Raw genomic sequence first — 21,573 nt, 5'->3', positions numbered from 1 at the left:
TAATTATAGAGTCACAGATAGTTGCATAGATAGTACACAGTGGTCCTGTATCCCTTTCACCTAGTTTTCCCCATTGGTTACATCTTAAATAATTAAAGTCTATTAAAAAAACACCCAGAAAACTGACCTTGGTGTATACTGGGTCTGTGTAGTTCTGTGTCATTATATCACGTGTGTAGATCCAGGTAATCAGGATATAGAATTAATGCATTCCTTTCAATGCCAAGGATACTTTTACCAGTTAAGTTTCTGGAAGAGAGAAGGAAGACAAACTTCACATTTAGTTTGGGCTTTTCACTTGGCTGGGATATTTAAGCCGTGGTTCGTAGTTTGAGGCGGCGTGGAAAGCCGGACGCGTCAGCAGAACTGATGGAGGACGTTGATTTTGTAGGTGTCTAAGCAGGCCAAAGAGTTTCTGGAGTACGTGTACGAAGAGCCCCTGATCGACATCCAACAGGAGAACCCCATGCTGTACCTGCACGCCGAGCCGCTGGCCACCGTGGTGCGGCTGCGGCAGCGGCTCAAGTCGCTGCGAGCCTATTTGTTCAGCTGCCGGGCAGCCGTGGCCGAGGATCTGCGCCGCAGGTAAGAGGCATAAATGTCAGATGGCTCCAGTTTGTTTTTCTTTCCTGCCCTGGGAGGGTGGTGACATGATCTCTAAGGGCCTTCCCAGCACAGACCGGCTGGAATTCTGTGGTTCTGCCTCTGGGCTCATCTTGGACATTTTCCTCTGAGGTCCTCTATCCGACTGAGCCAAGCAAAATGGAAATAATATCTCAGCATAACTGCAGGCGTTTAACCCAAGGCCTGAGTTCCCAAGACGGCGAAGCCTTCTCTTACCTGTAGGTTAACTTGAGATCATGTTGGTGGTAGTGTCTCTTCATGGACCCCTTCTGTGGTGTTTCCCACTTTCGGTTCCTATTTATCATCAGTAAAAATAAGCATGTTTGAAATATTTCATAACTTAAAAACATTTTTCAGTGGGAAATAAGTAGGTGGTTATGGAAATCTTATTTTCCACAGAGAGAGACTTGCTCAGCGATGCAGGCGGTCGGGCCAGGACGGAAATGCACAGGCCCAGATTCGGCCTTTCATGCTCCCGTCGGTGCAGGCTTCCTGCAGCTTGTTGTCTCTGAGTTCAGAGAACTCACAAGTCCATACCAGGCTCAGATCTCTAAATCAAATCGGAGTGAAAATGTGCCTGCTCTCATCAAATTCCTTCTTTTACAGTTAGATTTTATTGGCATTTAAATTTTCACTCTTGGCTTATACAGACTAGCTTATACTTGACATAATTGTTGATGGTGTTCATAAGTCCCTAAAAATACCTTTTAATTTTTTTTGTTTTAATAGAAATGACCAAAGCGTATATTAGTCATGGGTTTTGGAGGTACGCCTATGTGCATAAGTACCTTTGGAAAGTATTAAAAGTGATATAGTTTGCTATTTGAGATCCAATTAGAATCCAAAGACACTGACATAACCCCAGGCATCTGAAGAAGACATTTTTAAAAGAACTAAATGTAGATAGCGAAGAATACATAATATGTAGACAAGCGCTCATAAAATAATAATGAAAAGGCAGCTGCCATAAAGCAAAATACTTCTCAGTGGTAGTCATTCTACTGCCTAGTTGTTTTTTTAGAAAGCACTAGAAAGTGGTCAGGATTTGTTCTTATAAAGTCCAGGCACATCTTAATTCTAAAACATCAGGGCTTTTCCTGAAAGGCAGTAGAATTATATGTCTCCAACCAATTACCAACTAAACTATATACAAGAATTTTAACATTCAAAGTATTTTCAGTACCTTTTGGCTTTCCTCAAAGCTTATTTTTCTTGAGCCTATATATTTAGGTAATATTAAAATCTGTACATGGGAATTATGTTAGATACCTTTCTGATATAGTTTTACTTTGGTTAAATATGCAAAATCAGGGCACACATTTAGAAATTAAATAGGAGATCCTCCCTCCATATGGATGACTAAGAATACCTATGCTGTTCCCACTGTCTGGTGGTTTACCACCCTGTACTGCGCCCATGGCCAGGCCACCAGGAAAGGAATGGAGGTTCTAGAGAGAAGGCACTCCCAACCAAGCCTGTGAGAATGAATACAGTAACTTTTTTCTTTCCCTTGATTTTTCTTCTCTGGACTTGTTCATGACCATTATGTAGTGCATGCCTGGCACAAGATAGGTGCTTACTAAGGATGGATAGGTGGAAGGAAAGAGGGAGAATGAATGGGTATTATGGTGCCACTTCAGACCACTGAACAGCGGCCAGTAGCCCGATTTTGAGGAAGGAGTCATCTTCAGATTCTTCTCTTCCTTACTCCCCTGTGTTACTTAGCACAGCGTCTAACCCATCTAGACCCCTTAAAAATAGTTGTTGAATAATAAATCTAATCAGTCAAAAAGATGTATTTAGTTGGTTCTGTTTCTGGGATCAGTCTCAAATCTGTCCTCTCCTCCTCACTTCCAGTCCAGCACCTGGTTTAGTCTCAGGATACTGCAGTATCCTTCTGTCTGATCTGTCTGTTTCTTCCCAGTCGAACCTTCGCACAAGACAAATTATTAAATAACAAGTATGGAATTCAGGATCTGCCCAAATCGGGTTCATTATATTGCTCTATAAGATATTCTCTAATATCTTGCACTTCACACACAAATAATTAATTTTGTTATTGTAGTTTCTCTGTACTTATAGGCTTGAGGTTACCATGTCTTTCCAACCTGGCACAGAGTAAAATATACCAGTAACAAGCATTCTTTCTACAGCCTTTGGCGGGGGGAGAAGTATGGGGATTTGTCTTCTTGAATGACTTCAAATCATGTTTACTAATTTTGAAATATGACTATTTAGTGAAAGATGTCTAAGATTTTTTGGGCTGGGCCATACTTAACATCAATTCTGCCGACTTCGGTGTCTACAAAAATAGCCACAGATACAAAGGAGAACCATTGCCCACCTAATACGCTAATATCCTGTTGCCAGAGGTCATCTCTTACCTATCGTTCACTTTTATATGGAATCTGACTTTTTAGAATAATTAGCTGGCAGTTCCTTTAGAGATGAGAAGCTTCCCCGACAGCAATATCCAAGGTTCCTTTTGTGTCCCCTGGGGATACAACGAGAATGGAAGAGTTTAAACAGTGAGGAGAACCTCTGGGCCCTACTGATCTTACATATCCTTGATAGAAATTAAAAGAGCAAAGAAAATCCAGCTCTTATCTGGTCGTAAAAGGCATTCTCTCCTTGCCTGGTTTTTACCTCGGTAGAGGAGTAGCCATTAATCTCCAGCAAGTAGGCCCAACATGCTGAAGACTTGTCAGCACCATATAAACAGAATAAAGCAAACTGTTAATATTGCTGTCGTGAGAAAACTGAAAACAGACTGATTAATTGTATTGGCGCTCGCCCGCCAGGGAGCCAACTTTGGTCGTCGCCTTATTAGGGAAGTCACAGTTTGCTTTCAGGCCTTTCATTACGATGGCCGGCCAGTTTTCATCCTCACTGTTTTTGTTATTGTTGTTAAATGAATGCCTTGTTCTTGAACTCATACTGCAAATCTTGACTGGCAGCGGTAATTAGTTAGAAAAAGTCAGTGTCTTCCATGAAGTCTAGAATGTTTACAGTGCTGGCAGTTCCGTTTCTGAGGACTCCCAGATGGCGACCCTGCTGGACTGGTTCAAGGCCTAGTTCACTTTTCATGAGAAGAGTTATTTACAGTGTCCGCACGTGAAGGTGCATGAAGAACTGTGGAAAGTGGAAGCACTGTCAGGGCACATTCGGAGCAGCAGCCATCGGGGGGGTCTTTGGGAAGGCCCAGCCCTGAGTGTCCCACTGAACACAGGAGCAGTGGGATAAATGTGCACATCAAGTCACAAAGGGCACCTCGGGGCCAAGTTTGGCCCTCAGACATGGCCTTTCAGGGATGCCCCCTATTTTTGAAATGGCGTGGCTCAGTGGTTGAGCGTTGACCTATGAACCAGGAGGTCATGGTTTGATCCCTGGTCAGGGCACATGCCTGAGTTGCGGGCTCGATCCCAGTGTGGAGCGTGCAGGAGGCAGCCAATCAGTGATTCTCTCTCATCATCGATGTTCCGATCTCTCTCTCTCCCTTCCTCTCTGAAACCAATAAACATATTTTTTAAAAAGTTGTTAAATGCAGGAAACGTATTTATACGTTTTTACGTTGACTGGGAGTAAGTAGAGAGCAGGACACGTATTAATACGTTTTTTTTTTATAGACTAGCAGTAGAATGCGGGTAACGTATAAATACGTAAACTAAAGTTATCATAATTTTACTGAACGTTGCCATTTGCGCAAAAAAATTAGCAAAAATGGCCGCGCCACCTGTTAGCGCCTGATGAAAACTACCCGAATACAATGTGTTAAAACAGTTGCTAACATTTCAATAATCAGGAGTTTTCACGAACACACAAAGGGAAGCTGGCCATCTGGTTTCTCTGAGGAAACCGGAAGCTCTGATTGCAAGGCCTCTCTTGTGTCTGGCGAGCAGCCCTCAGCTTGAGGTCCTGGCCCCTCCACTCTGCTGTGGTCTCTGTGCCCCTGCTGTCTCCCCAGACTCAGTGCCATGTGCTGTGAGATAATGGCTGCCCTGGCTTTCCTGTCCCAGCCCACTTCAGTTATGGCTGTTGGTACCTGGGCCCGTACGTAATCATGATTTCATCAGTTAAGAAGAACTTCCCCATAAGTATGTTATTTGTTCTTTACAATAACCCCCTTGAATGGGTAGGACAGGTGGTATTTAGACAGAAGAGAAAGGACTGTGACTCGAAGATGCTACATGACTTGCCTGAGGTGACGGGGCTGGTGAGCAGGAGGGTCCACGCTCGGAACCAGGTTTTCTGAGGCTCCCATCGCTGCTACGTTCTTTCCCTGGCGTGCTTGCCATTGGTGAGGGTGATGTCCAGAGGTCTCCAGGCTCTGAAGAGGAACTGCTTTTAATTCTCCTGAAGCCTCGACTGAGGTCCACTGGGAGAGTGTGAGGGAAGGCAGGGAGGGGCAGGGAGTGGGGAGGTGGGCTGGCTGATGGCACCCCTGCGCTCTCTGCCAAGCTCAGCCAGTCCTGCAGGGTAGGCATGACCATGGCTCAGCACGGTCTCTCTAGTCGGTGTTGACCAGACCTTTGCGTTTCACAGACCTGTACATTTAAAACAAACATGTGGCGATATCTATAGGGTTGTCGTATATAAACGTCTGTAGCCAAAACAAACGTAAAACATTGTCACCCGTTTCTTACTATCATTTCATAAAAGAACATAGTAACACTAAAAAAAAAAATAGACAGCTTTATAAAATCAAATAGATTTAACTTTATTCTACTCTTCTTTTTTTTTTCTTCTCATTTTATCTTGGACTACTAAAAACATCACCAGACCGATACCAGCTGTTTGGACCAGCTTTTCAGAAATCCTGATTTAAGTCATATTTTCTCTTCTGAGTGAAGTGAAATCACCCAGTCCAGGGAAAGACATCCTAGAAATGAATGTGGATGCTGTGTGTTTCCCAGTCTCTATCAAAACATGATTTGGGGACCTGGGGAGCCCACTGACTCCAAAGTCAAATTTATATTATATAATTTAAAACTGGTTTCTCTCCGACACTAGTTGAGGCCAATAGTCAATATTAAGCCTATTCTCTCAGTTGCTTAGAGCAGAATCAGGTCAGTTTGGGGAATACTAGTACATTAGTCCTACTTGTTTGTCAAGTTTAGTCCTTAGACCATTCAGAAACAATTTAACAGCTTAATTGGGAGTCTGAAGAGAGTATGAAAAGTGATTCTTCTACCGCCGAAACCACCTCTTCTGTTTTTGATTTCACATTTTGTTTGAAGTTATACTTATATCCAGCATTAGTTCTCAGTGACATATCAGCTTTACTGAATGATGAGAAATATCTATCACAAAGATTCCCATTGTTATTAACATTACGTATCCTGGTGAGTACCAGAAAAAAAAGGAGTGTGCACGGGGGTTGTCAGAATCTCAATGCGTCCTTCAAGCAAAATTTAGCAGCTTGCTAAGTTCTTAGAGGAATCCCCTTAAGTGTCACCTGATTTACCAAGACCCCCTTTCCCCTCCTTCCCTTGTTCCCCCAGGGAGAGCTGTCTTTCTCTAGAGTTCACTGGAGGGAGGCTATGTTCAAAGGTTAATGTGTCCTTTGGCCTCCTATCAAGGTGTCCAAACCTGCGCTCCCGATATCCCTGCCCCGACTCCTGTTGCTAACTGTTCCTCTTGCAGGCTTTCCCCTCGGGCATACTGGCACCTCCATCCATCCAGGTGTGCAGGCTGAACTCCTTTCACATTCTACACCCAGCCCATCAGCAAATCCTGTCAGTTTCCCCTTCAAAGTATATCCACTCGTCACCACCTCCACTGCTACCACCCGGGTCCAAGCCAGTCTTGCCCCTGAATTATTGCAGTACTGGTCTCTCCCTTCAGTCTGCTCTTAAACTGCAGATCGGTAGTTTTATTGCTAGCTTTACCCAGTGGCCAGATCAGTTTCTATTGAAAGAGTACAAAAAACGTTTTACATAAATGTTATAGGCACGCTTTAAAATTAAATACCCATTGCATTTTGAAGTTATTTATTACAGGTCCTTACAAGCTAATATCTTTTTAAAGTATGATACTTTATAAAACACTGTGTAATATGAAGCCAGAGTTCTCGTGGTCCGTCCGCAATGTGTTAAGACCACAGCTAGAGTTTACTAGATGATGCCACCCCTGATCCTAATGATCTAATAGCTTCACCTTTTGCTCCAAGTAAAAGCCAAGGTCCTATGTGGCCCCGTGCCCCATGGCCTCTCATTGACTCTGTCCCAGTCACACTAGGCTTCCTGTTGAGCACACCAAGCTGGCTCCCTTGTCCCTCGCCTCCCCTGTCCCTGCCCAGATAACTTGCTTCCTTACCTCCATCATGTCTTTCCTCAGCTCGCCTTAATGAAGCATCTTTGGCCGCTCTATTTAAAATCGCAACCAATGAGTAGTAAAGTACAGCATAGGGAACAGTCAATAATATGTAATAACTATGTATGGTGTCCAATGGGTACAAGACTTAGAGTGATCACCTCGTAAGGTATATAAATGCTTAATCACTATGCTGTACACCTAAAATTGATATAATGTATGTCAACTGTAATTGAAATTTTTTTTAAAAGGAGCATTAATTTGAAAAAAAAAATTTAATTTGTAACCATTGTCACACACTTCCTGTGCTTATTTCCTTCTGCTTACTACCACATAGCGTGGTATTTTGTCTGTCTCCCTCTCCTCCCTCCAGATGTAAGCTACAAAAGGGCACAACTTTTTATCTGTTTTGTTCACTGCTGTCTCCCCAGGGCCTAGACCAGTGATGGCAAACCTATGACACGCGTGTCAGAGGTGACACGCGAACTCATTTTTTTGGTTAATTTTTCTTTGATAAATGGCATTTAAATATATAAAATAAATATCAAAAATATAAGTCTTTGTTTTACTATGGTTGCAAATATCAACAAATTTCTATATGTGACACGGCACCAGAGTTAAGTTAGGGTTTTTCAAAATGCTGACACGCCGAGCTCAAAAGGTTCGCCATCACTGGCCTAGACCATACCTGACATATAGTGGGGGCTAATCAGTACTTGTTCAATAAATTAATTCAGTGAATAAAGTACTATCACCAAGATCCACCCACTTAATTTGGCCAAACTTATTTTTTTTTCTTATTACAAAAGAAAAATACTGTTCACTATAGAAAACTAAAATAAGAAAGCCACTCATTATTCTACCACTTTGCTGCATATCCTTCCAGATGTTTTCCTCTAAGCTTTATACTGTACTTGCTACTTTTAACCCAACCCCTTCACTTAGTATACTGTATCTTTTTATGCCAGTTACTATTTGCCTAAATATCATGAATCACTGAGTGAAAATGGTGTTTTGATAGTTTCGAAAGCAGTCATTCTCACTCTGCATCAAGAATTCCCTTTCCCTTGGATGACTCTAGAACTAAAGTGTTCAAGTCATCCAACCTTCTGATCTCCTCGTAGCTCCTCTCCCTTCATGTTCTCTAGAGATCTCACTCAGCAAGTTATATACATACCAACATCAACACTCTAAAAGGGGCCTGCAGACTCTAAAAAAGGCATTGTCACTCAAACTAAACACCTAAATAAACTTTGAAAAAGAACGGACAAATTATATATTAATTTTACTATAATATACACATAGCCTTTTACTTCAGAAATCCTTCAGAAAGTTAGAAAGTGCTTTTATCTTATTCTGAGATTAAATTAAATATACATAAGTTATCTAAAATTGTTTTCTAAAAAACAACAACAAAAAAATAACACATATTGCAGGAACTGTTAAAAAAAATACCGTAAGAATTTGAGATAGGATCTTTACTAACTGTCCTATAATCTCTCACCGTTATCACCAGACCCCGGAATAATCACAACCAAAATGACTTCCCAAGTATCCCTACTCCAGGGAGATTGTTGCTAAGAAACTTAAGCACAATTTCTGAATGAGCGGGCGAAAGAGACCCTTATTTCCCATAATCATCTGCCAAGATGTAATATCCGATGTGATCTTGCCACTTTTTCAGCCAATGAGACTAGCAAAATGAGTTACCTAGAAAAAAATGATTGAAGTTTGTTTCTTCCACATGGGTTGCTATCGAAATATCTGCCTTTGATTTCAAATTGTTTTTCCATTAGCTGGGAGCACGGCTGGGCATATGAGTCCTGTCCACATCCAGCCTAATGTAACTATTTCAGGAAGGCCTACAGCTCATAGCAAGAACACCAAATTGCATCTCGCTAGGGATGCTTCGCAATGGTTTGTGTGCTTTTGGTGTGGGCGCCTGTGCCCTGCAAAGGAAAGACACCGAGGCTCTCAACTCGGTACAAATTACCCACCCTGGAGCACCTCTTCCTGGAAAACACAGTAATAATACACGAATAAACGATTTTCCTTTCTGTATTATTCCTTAGGCACCTCTACCCATAGTCTTCCTATAGGCCCTTATGATTTAGAATCAAAATTAGAGATTTTCCTTTGATGTGTTTCATTTCCTGTGTGTGTGTGTGTGGAGAGGGGGAGAGAGAGGTGGCAGGTTCTTTAAAGCCTATCGCCTATCACATGTGTTGTGATATTTCCATAATTTTAATCATTGGGTTTTTATCTATTTGACATTGGTTAATAAAATACGTGCTTCAGGTGGCACGTGCTACAACACATCATCTGTAGATTGTATTGTGTGTTTCACCAACCCAAGTCAAGTCCCTTCCATCACCATTTATCCCCTTTCCCTCTGGCAAGCACCATATTGGTTGTCTGTGTCCTTGAGTCTTTTTTTCTTGCTTAATCCCTTCACCTTTCTCACCCAGCCTGCAGCCACCTCCCCTCTGACAGCTATCAGTCTGCTCTTTGTTAGTTTATTTTGTTCATTAGATCACACATATACATGAAATCATATGGTACTTGTCTTCTCTGACTTATTTCACTCGGCATAATGCTCTCCAGGTAATCGGTGGGTTTTTACATGCCAGCTGTGCAACTCTAAGAGCCGAGCTCCAGGGAAATGGCGATGTCATTAAATCCATCAAAATCCTGCAAACGGTCTGCCTACTTCAGAGCCAGCCCACTTAGTTCCTTTTCTCTCGTGAGCATCAGGCTTGTGGGAGCCGAGTTGAAGTCCTCAGAAATTAGTCAGGTTAAATGAGTCTTGATGTGTTTGACTCAGTGTCCTGGTATGAAATGGAAGGAGGAACCCCCTACCTCTTTTGTAAAGACTCCTGCCTTTGATTTCATAGGCAATTATCTCTGCATTTTTAACCTCAAGTGCCAACTGCGTAATGTAAGGGCTCTGAATCATATATGATCTTTTCCCTCAGTTTTCATCTTCTCTCACCTTTCTCATTAGAGCAATCTATAATGAAGCCTACGTTACCATCTCGGTGTGCCAGGCAGTCCTAAAGGTGATGAAATAGACATGTTGGCACTGGGAGTGATTGTGCGGGTTGGGTTTCGTGGTCCTTTAGCAGCTTGCTTCCTGGTTCTTCGGTGTCAGAGGCCCTGCCCGTGCCACCTGCCAGTGATGGGCGAGTGGAGTGCAGAGCCGACTCCCCTCAAGTTTGTCTGGTGTCAGGACCGAGCGATGAACTGGCTTTGGCAGGAGCAGGGCTGTCCTCGGGGCTGGCCTGCCGAGAGCCTGTCAGCCCTGATGACTAACAGGCCTGCGGTGCAGTGAGGTCACTTCATGGACAGAACACCGAGGTCACTTCATGGACAGAACACCCGAACACGGCAGTCTCATCAGAAAGCAAAGGCAGTGCCGACTGCTGAGTCAGGTAGCGTCAGTGCGTCTGTAGCTTTGGTTCCTAATACATTGACGTTTGGAGGGAGCGTAAGATAAATGAGTAATTACCTTTTAACATTTTAGCAAAAACTTGAAGCATTTCAATTAAGAAAACTCGGGCAGGGTAAGTATTTGGAAGAGCTTCCAGGGGATCCACACCCGTTCCCTCTAGGCCTTCCCAGTTACCCCAACTCTTGTATCTGTAGCTTCTGCACTAGCTTCTTCATTTTATCATATGAATATCATATAAATACGCCAAGTCTCTCCCGTCTGTAGGAAAGAATCCTTTCTCAGTCCTACAGCCTTCTTCAGCTCCGGCCCAATTTCTCTTCTTTAAAGTCAGCTTCTTACAAGAGTAATAATTCAGCCCTTCACCCTCAGTCTGGCTCCCCCCTCCCTCCCCCGAAACCGTTCTGTCTGAGGTCACTCATGAATCCCGTTTGCCAAATCCAGCACTTTCGGGCCTCCTGAGGGTCTTCCTCCTATTATTTGACCTCTCCGTGGCCTTTGCTGCCCTTGACCCTCTTCTTCCTTCCTGAAGTTCTCCCCTTCCTTGGCTCTTCTGCTCTTTCTCCTCTTGTCAGGACGCTAATTCCTGGGCTTCTTCCTGCGGCCGCTCCTTAAATAGTCCTGCTTTGCCAGGGTCCCGCCTTTCTGTTTCCCTCATGTGTGCTGCCCGGGCCTGTCGTTCATTCTCCTGGCTTCACCTAACACCTGTGGGCTGGGGCGCACAGAGCTCCCACCACTGCACAGCCAGGTCCAGTCCCCTGCCCCGAAATGAGCTTCCCCTTCTCCCCAAACACAACTGCTCTTCCTTGTGCCCAGTACATGGAGCTGCCGTTTACCTGGTGGACCTCGCTGGAAACCCGGGATTAATCCCACACGCCTTCCCGGCCTTCGCTTCCTGTCAGTCATCATGACGTGTGGATGCTGCTACAGACACCTATCTTTCTGGAGGTTTCTCTCAGCCCCCTGGCAGCCATTTAAATTCTTTGCAGGCCTCCATCATTTCTCACCTAAGTTACCAAAAAAATTATCCATCCCTTCACTCCTCCTGCATCCCGTTCTGCCATTGGTGATTTTTTTTTTTTAATTCTCACCCAAGGATATTTTTTGCATTGATTTCTAGAGAGATTGGGAGGGAGGAGTAGGGGGGAGAGAGAGGGAAATATCGGCGTGAGAGAGACACATCGATTAGTTGACTCCCACACTTGGCCCCACTGAGGCTGTGGAACTTGCAACCGAGGTACGACTGGGAATCGAACCCGGGACCCTTTGGTCTGCAGGCTGACGCTCTAACCACTGAGCACCGGCCAGGGCCGTAGGTGATCTTTTAGAGGCACAAATCTAACCATGTCTTTCTCCTGCTTGAGGCACTTCTCCGGCACCCTATTTTAGGGAATTCACGGCGTCTCGTGTCTGGCTACCTCCTGTCTGTCTAAGCTCATACCCTATCCCCCCCACCACCCCGAAATGTACCCAGGTACAGCTCCATCTCACAGACAGCGGTTCCCTGGGAGCAGTGTGCTCCCGCGGCCTCTCTGCTCTTCCCCACCTCTACCTGGAATGCCCGTCCCTCCACTTGTTAGACGAACTGTCCTCTGTGTTCCTCTGAACAAGTGGAGACTGGTCGGTTGTCTGAAGCCCTTCCTGACCAGGTATCTGCAGGCGTCTGCCCCCCACCCCTGCAGGCGCGACTCAGAGCGCAGCCCTCCCTGTTGTGGCCTGGAACTGTTGGCTTCCGTCTGCTGGCCCCACCGGTCTGCATATTCCCTGAGAGTAGAAAAGCTCCACCTGCTCCAGGGCCCAGCATGATGCTTGTCGCATGTCACGTACCCAGCATCTCCTTACTGCGATGAAACACGTATGCGCTGGTTTTAGGTCCCGGGTTGAGGTTTTCACCATAGTGACGTCACAGAGGTCATAAGGCTGGACTTGGTTTGCATTAAATTCATGAGAGATCTGACCACATGTTGTGTTTTCTGACAAACAATGTAAATCATCATCCATTCTTCCTTGACTGCATTAATAGTAAAAATCAAAATAAAAAAATAAAAGTTTCCTTTAAAAAAAAAATCAGTGCCCAGCTGACTTTCTTAAGGGGACAGAGCGTTGCCTCCTGGACATGAATGGCTCCCCAGGCAGTCCCTGAAGTGGCTGCAAGTTTATCTCTGCATCTCCTGCGGAGCCTCGTCCTCTCCTGGTCAGATCCGCCCCAGACAGCTTCCTGCTACCTGAGCATGCCTGGGCCTGAGGGTCTTCCACAACCCCTGCCACCGCGCATAGTTTAAGGGGACTGGCCCCTGGGAGTCCCGGGAGAAGGGAGAAGGGCCGGCTTGTGCCTCTAAGCCACAGCAGGGAAAATCCCGGGCGCCCCCCAGATGGGACGTGGTGAGGCTTCTCTGGGCTTGGCTCATGTCATTATTTACCCTGCGCACCCCTGTGGGTGTCTGCCTGAGGGAGATATTCAGAGAATATCTGGGGAAATCAGTCTGCCTTGAGGACAAGGCATGGGAAAGAGGAGGAAGCTGAGGCAGGAGTGAGCCTTAAGTTACCTGACCCTGCCTTCGAGCCCCTACCCTCCTCTAAGCAGAAGAGCGTGTGCCTACCTCTAAATAGCTGCAAAATCTTTTCCTCATTTTACTTACAGTAAAAGGCATCACTATGATATCTCTCCATCTTCCCTCTCAGGAAATTGATTCTCACATTTGACTTCGGTGCTTTCATGTTACAATATCCATCCTCCAGGGAGAAAAAGAGCTGATGGGCATGATCTGTACGAAAAGTCTGTATTTTTTATGGCCACCACTAAATCTGGACACAACATCTTTTCCAGACACAATAAGCTCAGTCTCTTTATCTTGTCTGCATATGTTGCATTTTCCAATTCTTTACGTCTGTGATGACCTCTGTAGTGTTAGACACCGCAGAGTGATAGAGGACGCAGTAGATAAGGTGTTGCTGGAGGGGGTCCGCGTCTCTTCTAAAGGGAGAGAGAAACTAAACACTTGTGAAACACATTTACATTCATAGAACCACCAAAAAAAAATGCACAGCTCACTTGAGCTGTACAAAAGGAAGTATTAGGAGGAATACTAGGGATGACTGTGCCCAGAGTTGGTTAACTATTGTGAGAAGAAGCATGAACTGTTTGGAAGCAAGAAGGACCTAGGCTAGTCAGGAAAAGCTCAGAAATAAACCCATACACATATGGTACATGAAATTATGACCATAGAACTAAGAAAAAACAATGGGGAAAGGACATTCTCTGGAATAAATGGTGTTGGGAAAACTGGACAGCCACATGCAAAAGACGAAACTGGACCAGTATCTTACATCATACACAAAGTTAGCTCAAAGGGATCAAACACCTGAACATAAGATGTGAAACCATAAAACTCCTAGAAGATAACCTAGGCGATAAGCTTCTTGACATAGGTCTTGGCAATGGTTTTTTTGAATCTGACACCAAAAGCAACAAAAGCCAAAATAAATAAGTGGCACCACATCAAACTAAAAAGCTTCTGCACAGCAAACCGTCAACACAACGAAAGGCAACCTACTGAATAGGAGAAAATGACTGCAAATCATATAGCCGATAAGGGGTTAATATCCAAAGTATATAAAGAACTCATACAACCCTATAGCAAACAACAACAACAAACAATTTTATTAAAAAAATGGGCAGAAGACCTAAATAGATATTTTCCAAAGAAGGCATACACGTGGCCAACAGTTACATGAAAAGATGCTCAAGATCACTAATCATCAGGGAAATTTAGTCAAAACCACAATTAGACAATTCTCACACCTGTCAGAATGGCCATTGTTAAAAATAAAAAAAATACCTGAGGTGGTGGGGGGGGGGGCGGTTAGGGGCTGGGTGGAGGTGGGTAAAGGGGGGGAGGATGGGAGACATCTGTAATACTGTCAACAATTTTTTAAAAAGAAAAGTAATTGACATACATCACTATAAGTTTAAGATATACAGCTTGATGGTTTGATTTACATGTATTATTACCACAATAGGTTCAGCTAACATACATCTTCTCATATAAATACAATAAAAAGAAGAAAAAAGGAAAAAAATAAGTATTGGTGAGGATGTGGAAAAAAGGGAACCCTTGTGTACTGTTGGTGGGAATGTAAACTGGTGCAGCCACTAGGGAAAACAGTTTGGAGGTTCCTTAAAAAACTGAAAATAAAACTACCATACAATCCAACAATTTAACTTCTGGGTATTTATCTGAAGAAAACTAAAAGCTATATGCACCCCATGTTCATTGCAGCATTATTTACAATAGCCAGTTATGGAAACAACTAGAAAATGTGGTGTATATATACATGGAATATTATTCAGCCATAAAAAGAATGAAAACTTGCCATTTGCAACAACATGGATGGACCTTGAGGGGTTTATGCTAAATGAAATAAGTCAGGCTGAGAAAGACAGATACCATATAATCTCATTTATATGTGGAATCTAAAAACAAAACGAAAAACAAAAACCAAAGAAACCAAACTCATAGATACAGAGAACAGATTGGGGGTTGCCAGATGTGTGTGTGTGGGGGGGGGGGGGAGGGGGGATGGGTGAAGGGGTCAAAAGGTAGAAACTTCCAGTTATAAAATTAGTAAGTCATAGGGATGTAATGTACAGCATGAAACGCTCATTAATAATGCTGTGTTGCATATGTGACAGATGTTAAATAGACTTTTCTGGTGGTGATTATTTCACAATGTGTATAAATATAAAATCATTATTATACACCTAAAACTAATACAGGGTGGGGCAAAGGTAGGGTTACAGTTGTGAATATGTGAAACAGAGTTCATTCTTTTATTATTTATTAATTGTATTATTTTCCATGTGAACAACTATAAACCTACTTTTGCCCCACCCTGTATAATGTAATGGTATATGTCAATTATCTTCTATAATAATAAAAGCATAATATGCTAATTAGACCAACAGCCAAACGACCTTCCGGACGTCCTTCCGGACGACCTTCTGGGTGACCTGGACAAAGCTGGGGCTACGAGGGCCAAGCCCCTTGCACAAATTTCGTGCATCCGGCCTCTAGTACCTTAATTTTTTTAAAAAACTGGACGTTGTCTTTATTGCTCATCGACTGTGGTCACTGACATATCAGCAGTTGTTAGCACAACACCTGGCTTATTTTCGGCCCTCACTAAGTGTTTGTTGACTAGATAATTGACTGGCTATAGTACCTTATTAAGGGAATAAGTATGATTTGGTTTGTAAATGTATAAATAATTCTTAGATCCTGTGTTCTCAGTTATAGAATGTTTTGGTTTTGGAGCAGAAGAAACTTTAAGTAGCAAAACATTATAGATATGCTACCCTGCACTTGTCCCTGCTGCAGTTCATTTCAGTTGCCTTCCTTCTTGTAACTCTTCCTGTAGCTGACCCAGGTTTGTACACACCAAGGGAAGCAGCAGAAGCTAATTTTGAAACGATTTTTCCAGCCTACCCACTTGGTTCACTCTGTCTCCATTTATCAGCCCTGCTGCCACATTGTTTGCATTTTACCCTATTTAAGGGATTTTGTTAATAAGCAGTCGCCTTTGACAAAGATTATGCCTTCCATTCAGCTGTGCTCAAACACCCTCCATCCCTGTATTAGATTTTGGCACATTGATTTCCTCGTGTCGTAGTCCCACTGAAAGACTGTCCTGTGTTTCCTTTTTTGCACATATGTTTGGGTCTCCAGTCTTCTTGCAAATGAATACACACACACACACACACACACACACACACACACACACACACAGTAGTCCCCCCTCTTATCCATTCATGGGGATACCTTCCACGACCCCCAAGTGGATGCCTGAAACTGAAACCACAAAGTGTACAGAATCCTATAGATTATGTTTTTCCCTATACATACATACCTACAATCGTCTAATTTACAAATTGGGCATAGTAAGAAATCAACAACAATGGCCAGTAATAAAATCGAACAATTATAATAATAAGATAAGGTGACTTGAACACAAGCACTGCGACACCACCACAGTCAATCTGACAACTGTTACTAAATGACTAACGGATGGTCAGTACATACAGCATGGACACACTGGACAGAGGGACGATTCACATCCCAGGCGAGACAGAGCAAGACAGTGTGAGATTTCACCACACTACTTAGAATGGTGCCCAATTTAAAACTTATGAATTATTTCTGGAATGTTCCATTTAATATTTTTGGACTTGGGGTAACAAACCATAGGCAGTGAAACCATGGATGGGGCGTGGGGGGCTCCTGTGTTTTTAAAATCTATAAATGCAATGCTATATTCTGGTTTGTATCTTTGAACAGAAAAAGGACATTGGTGAAATCTGAATAAAGTATAATTTACATAATAGTTTATTTTTTAGTTTTGATCAATGTACTTGGTTGAGTAAAATGTTAATATTAGGGTAAGCTGGGTAAAGGGATAAATGATTTAATCTCTAGGATTTGTCAAGTAATGCATACTTAATAGAAAGATTGAATAATGAATTTCCCAGTGAGCTGGATGATTATTAGGGCAGTGATTGTAAACTTTGGCTGTCCTAATCATCAGGGGATATTTTGTTTTGTTTAACACTGATTTCTGAGTTCTACCCAGGCTTATGCCCTATGGTTTTCTAAAGGCTCCCCAAGTGATTCTAAGAGATGGCCAGATTTGGGACCCACCACATTAGACCATTCCAGAAATAAATACCCAACACATAACTCTTTTCAGTAACCACACATATTGTAATTACCAGTGTATGTACTCTTCCTTCCTTGATTTTATGCTTCTTGAACTCAAATACTATGATTGTCTTATTTATAATTATCTTCCTAGTGTCTGGCACAGTGCTTGGCACATAGTGGACAGTTACAAAGATTAAATAAATTGGTTTCTTTCATTGAGGACACAAAAAACTTGCAGAGTACCATTAAAAGAGAGAGAAAATGTGAAAACCATGAGTTTTGTTTTGTGTGTGTGTGTGTGTGTGTGGTGGTGGTGTGTGGTGGTGTGTGGTGGTTTCTAATCACCTATACCTTGGTACTGTATCCTTATCATATTCTACTGGGATGTTTGTGTTTTTTTTTAAGTTCACTCACTGTCATTTATCCAGATGCTATGAACCGACAGCAGCCAAAGATATTGGACGTTGTCAGGGAGTCCCAGTTTGAACTGTTTTGTTCCATTGTTCCCATTTGTGCCTATGTTTTAATACTGTTACTATACATGTAAGAGGATAGTTCATTGATGTGATATTGAGCAGTACTATCCCTACTGATGAAACCCATAGGAGTCTGTAGACAAAAGACACACAAGTTGCCACTCCACTGATTTCCTCAACTCAACTCTATTAATTTAGACATAGAATAATGGAGCTGAAAAGATACTTAGAGAATGGAGTTCAGTCTACTTCATTCCACAGTGAAGAAGCTGAAGAAGGTTTTGCGACTTGCCTGAGATGACACAGCTTGTTAGGGACCTGGCTGGTACAAGAATCTGGTGCTGCGGCCCTCAGGCCTGGACCGTTACATGGTACTGCTAGCACCTTGGGTTACAGAAGAAATCCAAGATCAAACGTTTACTTCCATCTTGCTCTCCGTGTTAGGAAGAAAAAGATCTGAACAAAGGGATTATTACCGACTTCTCGGAGGGTGTGAGGAGGAGTACAGGTGGACAGGGGAGCAGGCAGACGAAAGGGATCTTGAATGAGACTTTAAAACTTATCAGAACAAGGGTGTTTTGTGGCAGCACCACAGGTCATGTGTGTTTCTGTCCTTGTTTTCAGAATTTTCCCCAGAGAATACCTCCTTCAACAGATCCACCTGTATTCCCTCGCCGATCTGCAGCAGGTAGGTACTCAGAGGGGCCATTTCATTTCTCTTTTCTCCCTGGGGGAGTGCCTTTGTTTATTGTGGTCTTGGCACTGAAATCTGCCATCTTTGGGGTAGTTCTCTTTGTAAGCCCTGATAATCAATTAATTTCTATTCATAATGGAAAAAATAAACTTAGTATAAAAAGATATTCCAGGACAGTAACAAATGTTGGCAAAGGCGTAGAGAAATTGGAGCTCTCATACACTGCTGGTGGGAATGCGAAGTGGTGCAGCCACTGTGGAAAACAGTCTGGAAGCCCCTCAAAGAATTAAACAGCTACCATATGACCCAGCAGTTCCATTCCTAGATATGTACCAACAGAATTGAAAACATATGTTCACTTTAACACTTACTTGTACATGCATAGTCATAATAACCAAAGAGTGGAAACAACCCAAACATTCATCAACTGATGAATAAACACAATTTTTATATCCATACAATGGAATATTATTTGGCCATAAAAAGGAGTACAGTACTGATACATGCTACAATGTGAATGCACCTGAAAACATCGTGCTGAAAGAAGCCAAACAGAAGAGAATACATATTTTATGATCTATTTAAATGAAATGTCCCAAACAGGCAAATCCCTGGAGATGGAAAGTAGATGAGTGGTTGCCAGGGCCTGGGAGAATAGGGGAATCAGGGGGGACTGCTAATATCTGGGATTTCCTTTGGGAATGTTGAAAATATTCTGGAATTACATAGTGGTGGTTGGTTGCACAACTTTGTGAATATGCTAGACACCAGTGAATTGAATACTATAAAAGAGTAAGTCTTATGGTATGTGAATTATATCTCAGTAAAAAAATTGTATGAGGAGAAAAGATGTAAAAGCAGTGACTATTAAACTCTTTGTGCTCAAGCCACACAGTTGGTTGACTGTAAATTTTAATAAAACATAAAGCATATAGGAGTCAAAATAATCTTTTTATACTTTTGTTAGTGTATGTTCTTTTAATGATTGACAGGTGAGCAACCAGAAAGAAAAATATCATTTGTCTGTTCAACCCAAAGTTCCGAATATGTTAAGCTTAGTTTTAATCCTTTAAATCAGCAACTCCCTCCCTAAGAAGACACTAAATGAAGGCATATCTATTAATTCTTTCAAGAGTTAATTTTAAAAAGTAATTATGACAACTTCCAGAACATCTCCAACTGCTGTGATTTTGCTCTTTTGTTGGTTGTTTTCCTCTCTGGTGGTTTCGTCCAGAAGAAATGAGGTCAACTGGAAAACTACAGATCCTTAAGTCATTTTTCAAGACAAAAAAATCTTAATTGTAGTTTAAACTTAAGACTTTTGTGTTCTCTTTGTCCCTTAAAGGTAGGAAATTTGTTTTAAATGAAAGAAATACTTTTAGAGCATTTAGTGGGAGAGGTCTGAGAGAACATTAGAGTTTTCATTTCATTTGGGTATTGAGTTTAAGCCTATTTGCACCTATCAGCTCCCTCCACTCCTTCAGGTCTGCCTGTCCATCGCTGCATGATCAAGCTGCAGCAAGCAGTCTGCAGGTTGGGGTGGAAAGGGATAGATTTTTACTTATTATTATTATTATTTTTAATCCTCACCTGAGAATATGTTTTTATTGATTTGAGAGAGAGAAGATGTGAGAGAGAGGGAGAGAAACATTGATGTGAGAAACATCGATCTGTTGCCTCCTGAACACATCCCCACTGGGGATCAACCCTGTACGGGATGATGCTCCAGCCAACTGAGCCACCTGGCCAGGGCAGCGATACATTTTTAGTTATGATTGCCCAGTGGTGTTCAAGGAGAAGCATAATAAAATACCCATTATGCATTTATCTATTTTCTAGGACTTTACCTGATCGTAGTATCTGAGGACCGACTATCACTTGAGAAGTATGTTTAAAGGCACCAATGTGGTCTTGTAGAGGTGGCTGAAAATAAAACGGGTGGGCTCCAAAGTGAGTCCTCTTTGAGGAAGCCTTTCATAAATGAGTTTTGATACCAGATGAAGAGAAAGAATCAGAGTAATTCCTATTCCTTTTAGAGCGTCAAAGTAGTACATCTATTTGACATAATAAAACCTGCTTTCTAAAGCTTTCCTATACCCTGCTGTCTCCCCCATCTCCTTTTCTTTTCCTTGTAATACTCAAACCATACACGCCAAGCAGCTTACATAAATCTTGGTGGGCAGACCATTAGCCCCATAAGCAGCTTAATCAGTTTTCAGCCTCAGTAGTAAAGTGATAGAGGCAACGCAGCAGCTCATCAGACTCCCTGTGGGCGGGGCGGCTCGAGCTCGCTGTGTCCATTTACTCCAACCTGGCTCTTTGTGCCTGGCTTTAAAACCCCAAACTTATCATATTTAGAGGAGGTTTAATTCAATTACTTTTCCTGCCTGGGGTGGGTTAAATTGGATTTAGCTTTTGATCTGTCTACATCTAGGCTATCAATACTGAAGGGCACCTCCACCTCATCTAACCTTGGCTTCTGAGTAAATTTCATCCACATTTTCTGGCTCTGAACCGTTCTTGCAGATAAACAGGTAAGGGAAGGGAACACACAGAGGGAAAAAATACTGTTGCTTTGTGACAGAGCGTATTAGTGGTGGCAGGTGGCCCGGCCTACCTGCCCCAGCTGGCCAGCCCCATTTGTCCTGTACCATTTGGCCTCTGTCTGGCTTATTGTCATCCTGTTTCATGTCAGCTGAGGAGTTTCACAGTCAGTCATTTCTCCCCTCACCCCTGAAACAAAGTTCTCTCTAAACACAGATCTTTCTCTCATAGAAAACAGCTATAGAGACATGCATTTCAGTTTATAAATTTTGCAGGGGAGAGGAAGATAAACTAAAGCAAGTAGCTAAAGAGTTATAGATCTCAGTAATAATACAAATATCCTTCCTAAAGGCAGGTTTGTTTCTCCAAATTTCTCTTAAGAATTTGATTATTTTTTAGTTTATATTTTAAAAACACAAAACATAGACATCTTTCTCTCCAGAAAGAAAAAAAAAGAATTTAATAAACATTGTAAAGGAGGATTTATAATTTAAGTATATACAATCTTAAAATAATGCAGTACACAAAACACTAATAATACAAAGATTACGGTGCTGAAAGAATTCTGGCACAAAAATATTTACTATCTTCTTATCTCTCTCTGTGTGTCTGTTTTCATTTTCATAAATAACAATCCCTAAAGTTATAGCCAATAGACTCAGTTCAACAATTTGGCTGAAGAATTCAAGCTACTAATGCAGCTTGAATTCAAGGCCATTTCCCCCTTCTCATTATCTGACCGTCCTGGCCTCTCTGCCTGCATTCTCCCCTCTGATC

At 42.4% G+C, this 21,573-nt stretch overlaps 1 protein-coding gene across 6 annotated transcripts in view; it reads left to right on the top strand.

Moving 5' to 3' along the window:
• PLEKHM3 (pleckstrin homology domain containing M3) overlaps positions 1-21,573 on the top strand; it is a 164,968-nt gene that overhangs the window by 71,064 nt on the left and 72,331 nt on the right. For 5 of the 6 annotated variants that reach the window (XM_023760706.1, XM_006082453.3, XM_023760703.1 and 2 more), the window contains 2 exons: positions 392-585; positions 18,183-18,246. In XM_023760706.1, coding sequence (XP_023616474.1) covers positions 392-585; positions 18,183-18,246 — 258 coding nt within the window. Of the gene's footprint in view, positions 1-391; positions 586-18,182; positions 18,247-20,091; positions 20,557-21,573 lie in introns of those variants that run through there. The other variant, XM_014462152.2, reaches the window with a different exon arrangement.

Source organism: Myotis lucifugus, unplaced genomic scaffold (assembly GCF_000147115.1).
Source record: "Myotis lucifugus unplaced genomic scaffold, Myoluc2.0 scaffold_3, whole genome shotgun sequence".
NCBI classification, from domain to species: Eukaryota; Metazoa; Chordata; class Mammalia; order Chiroptera; family Vespertilionidae; genus Myotis; species Myotis lucifugus.
Note: the sequence above shows the minus strand (reverse complement) of the source record. Positions and strands in the feature narration are given on the sequence as shown.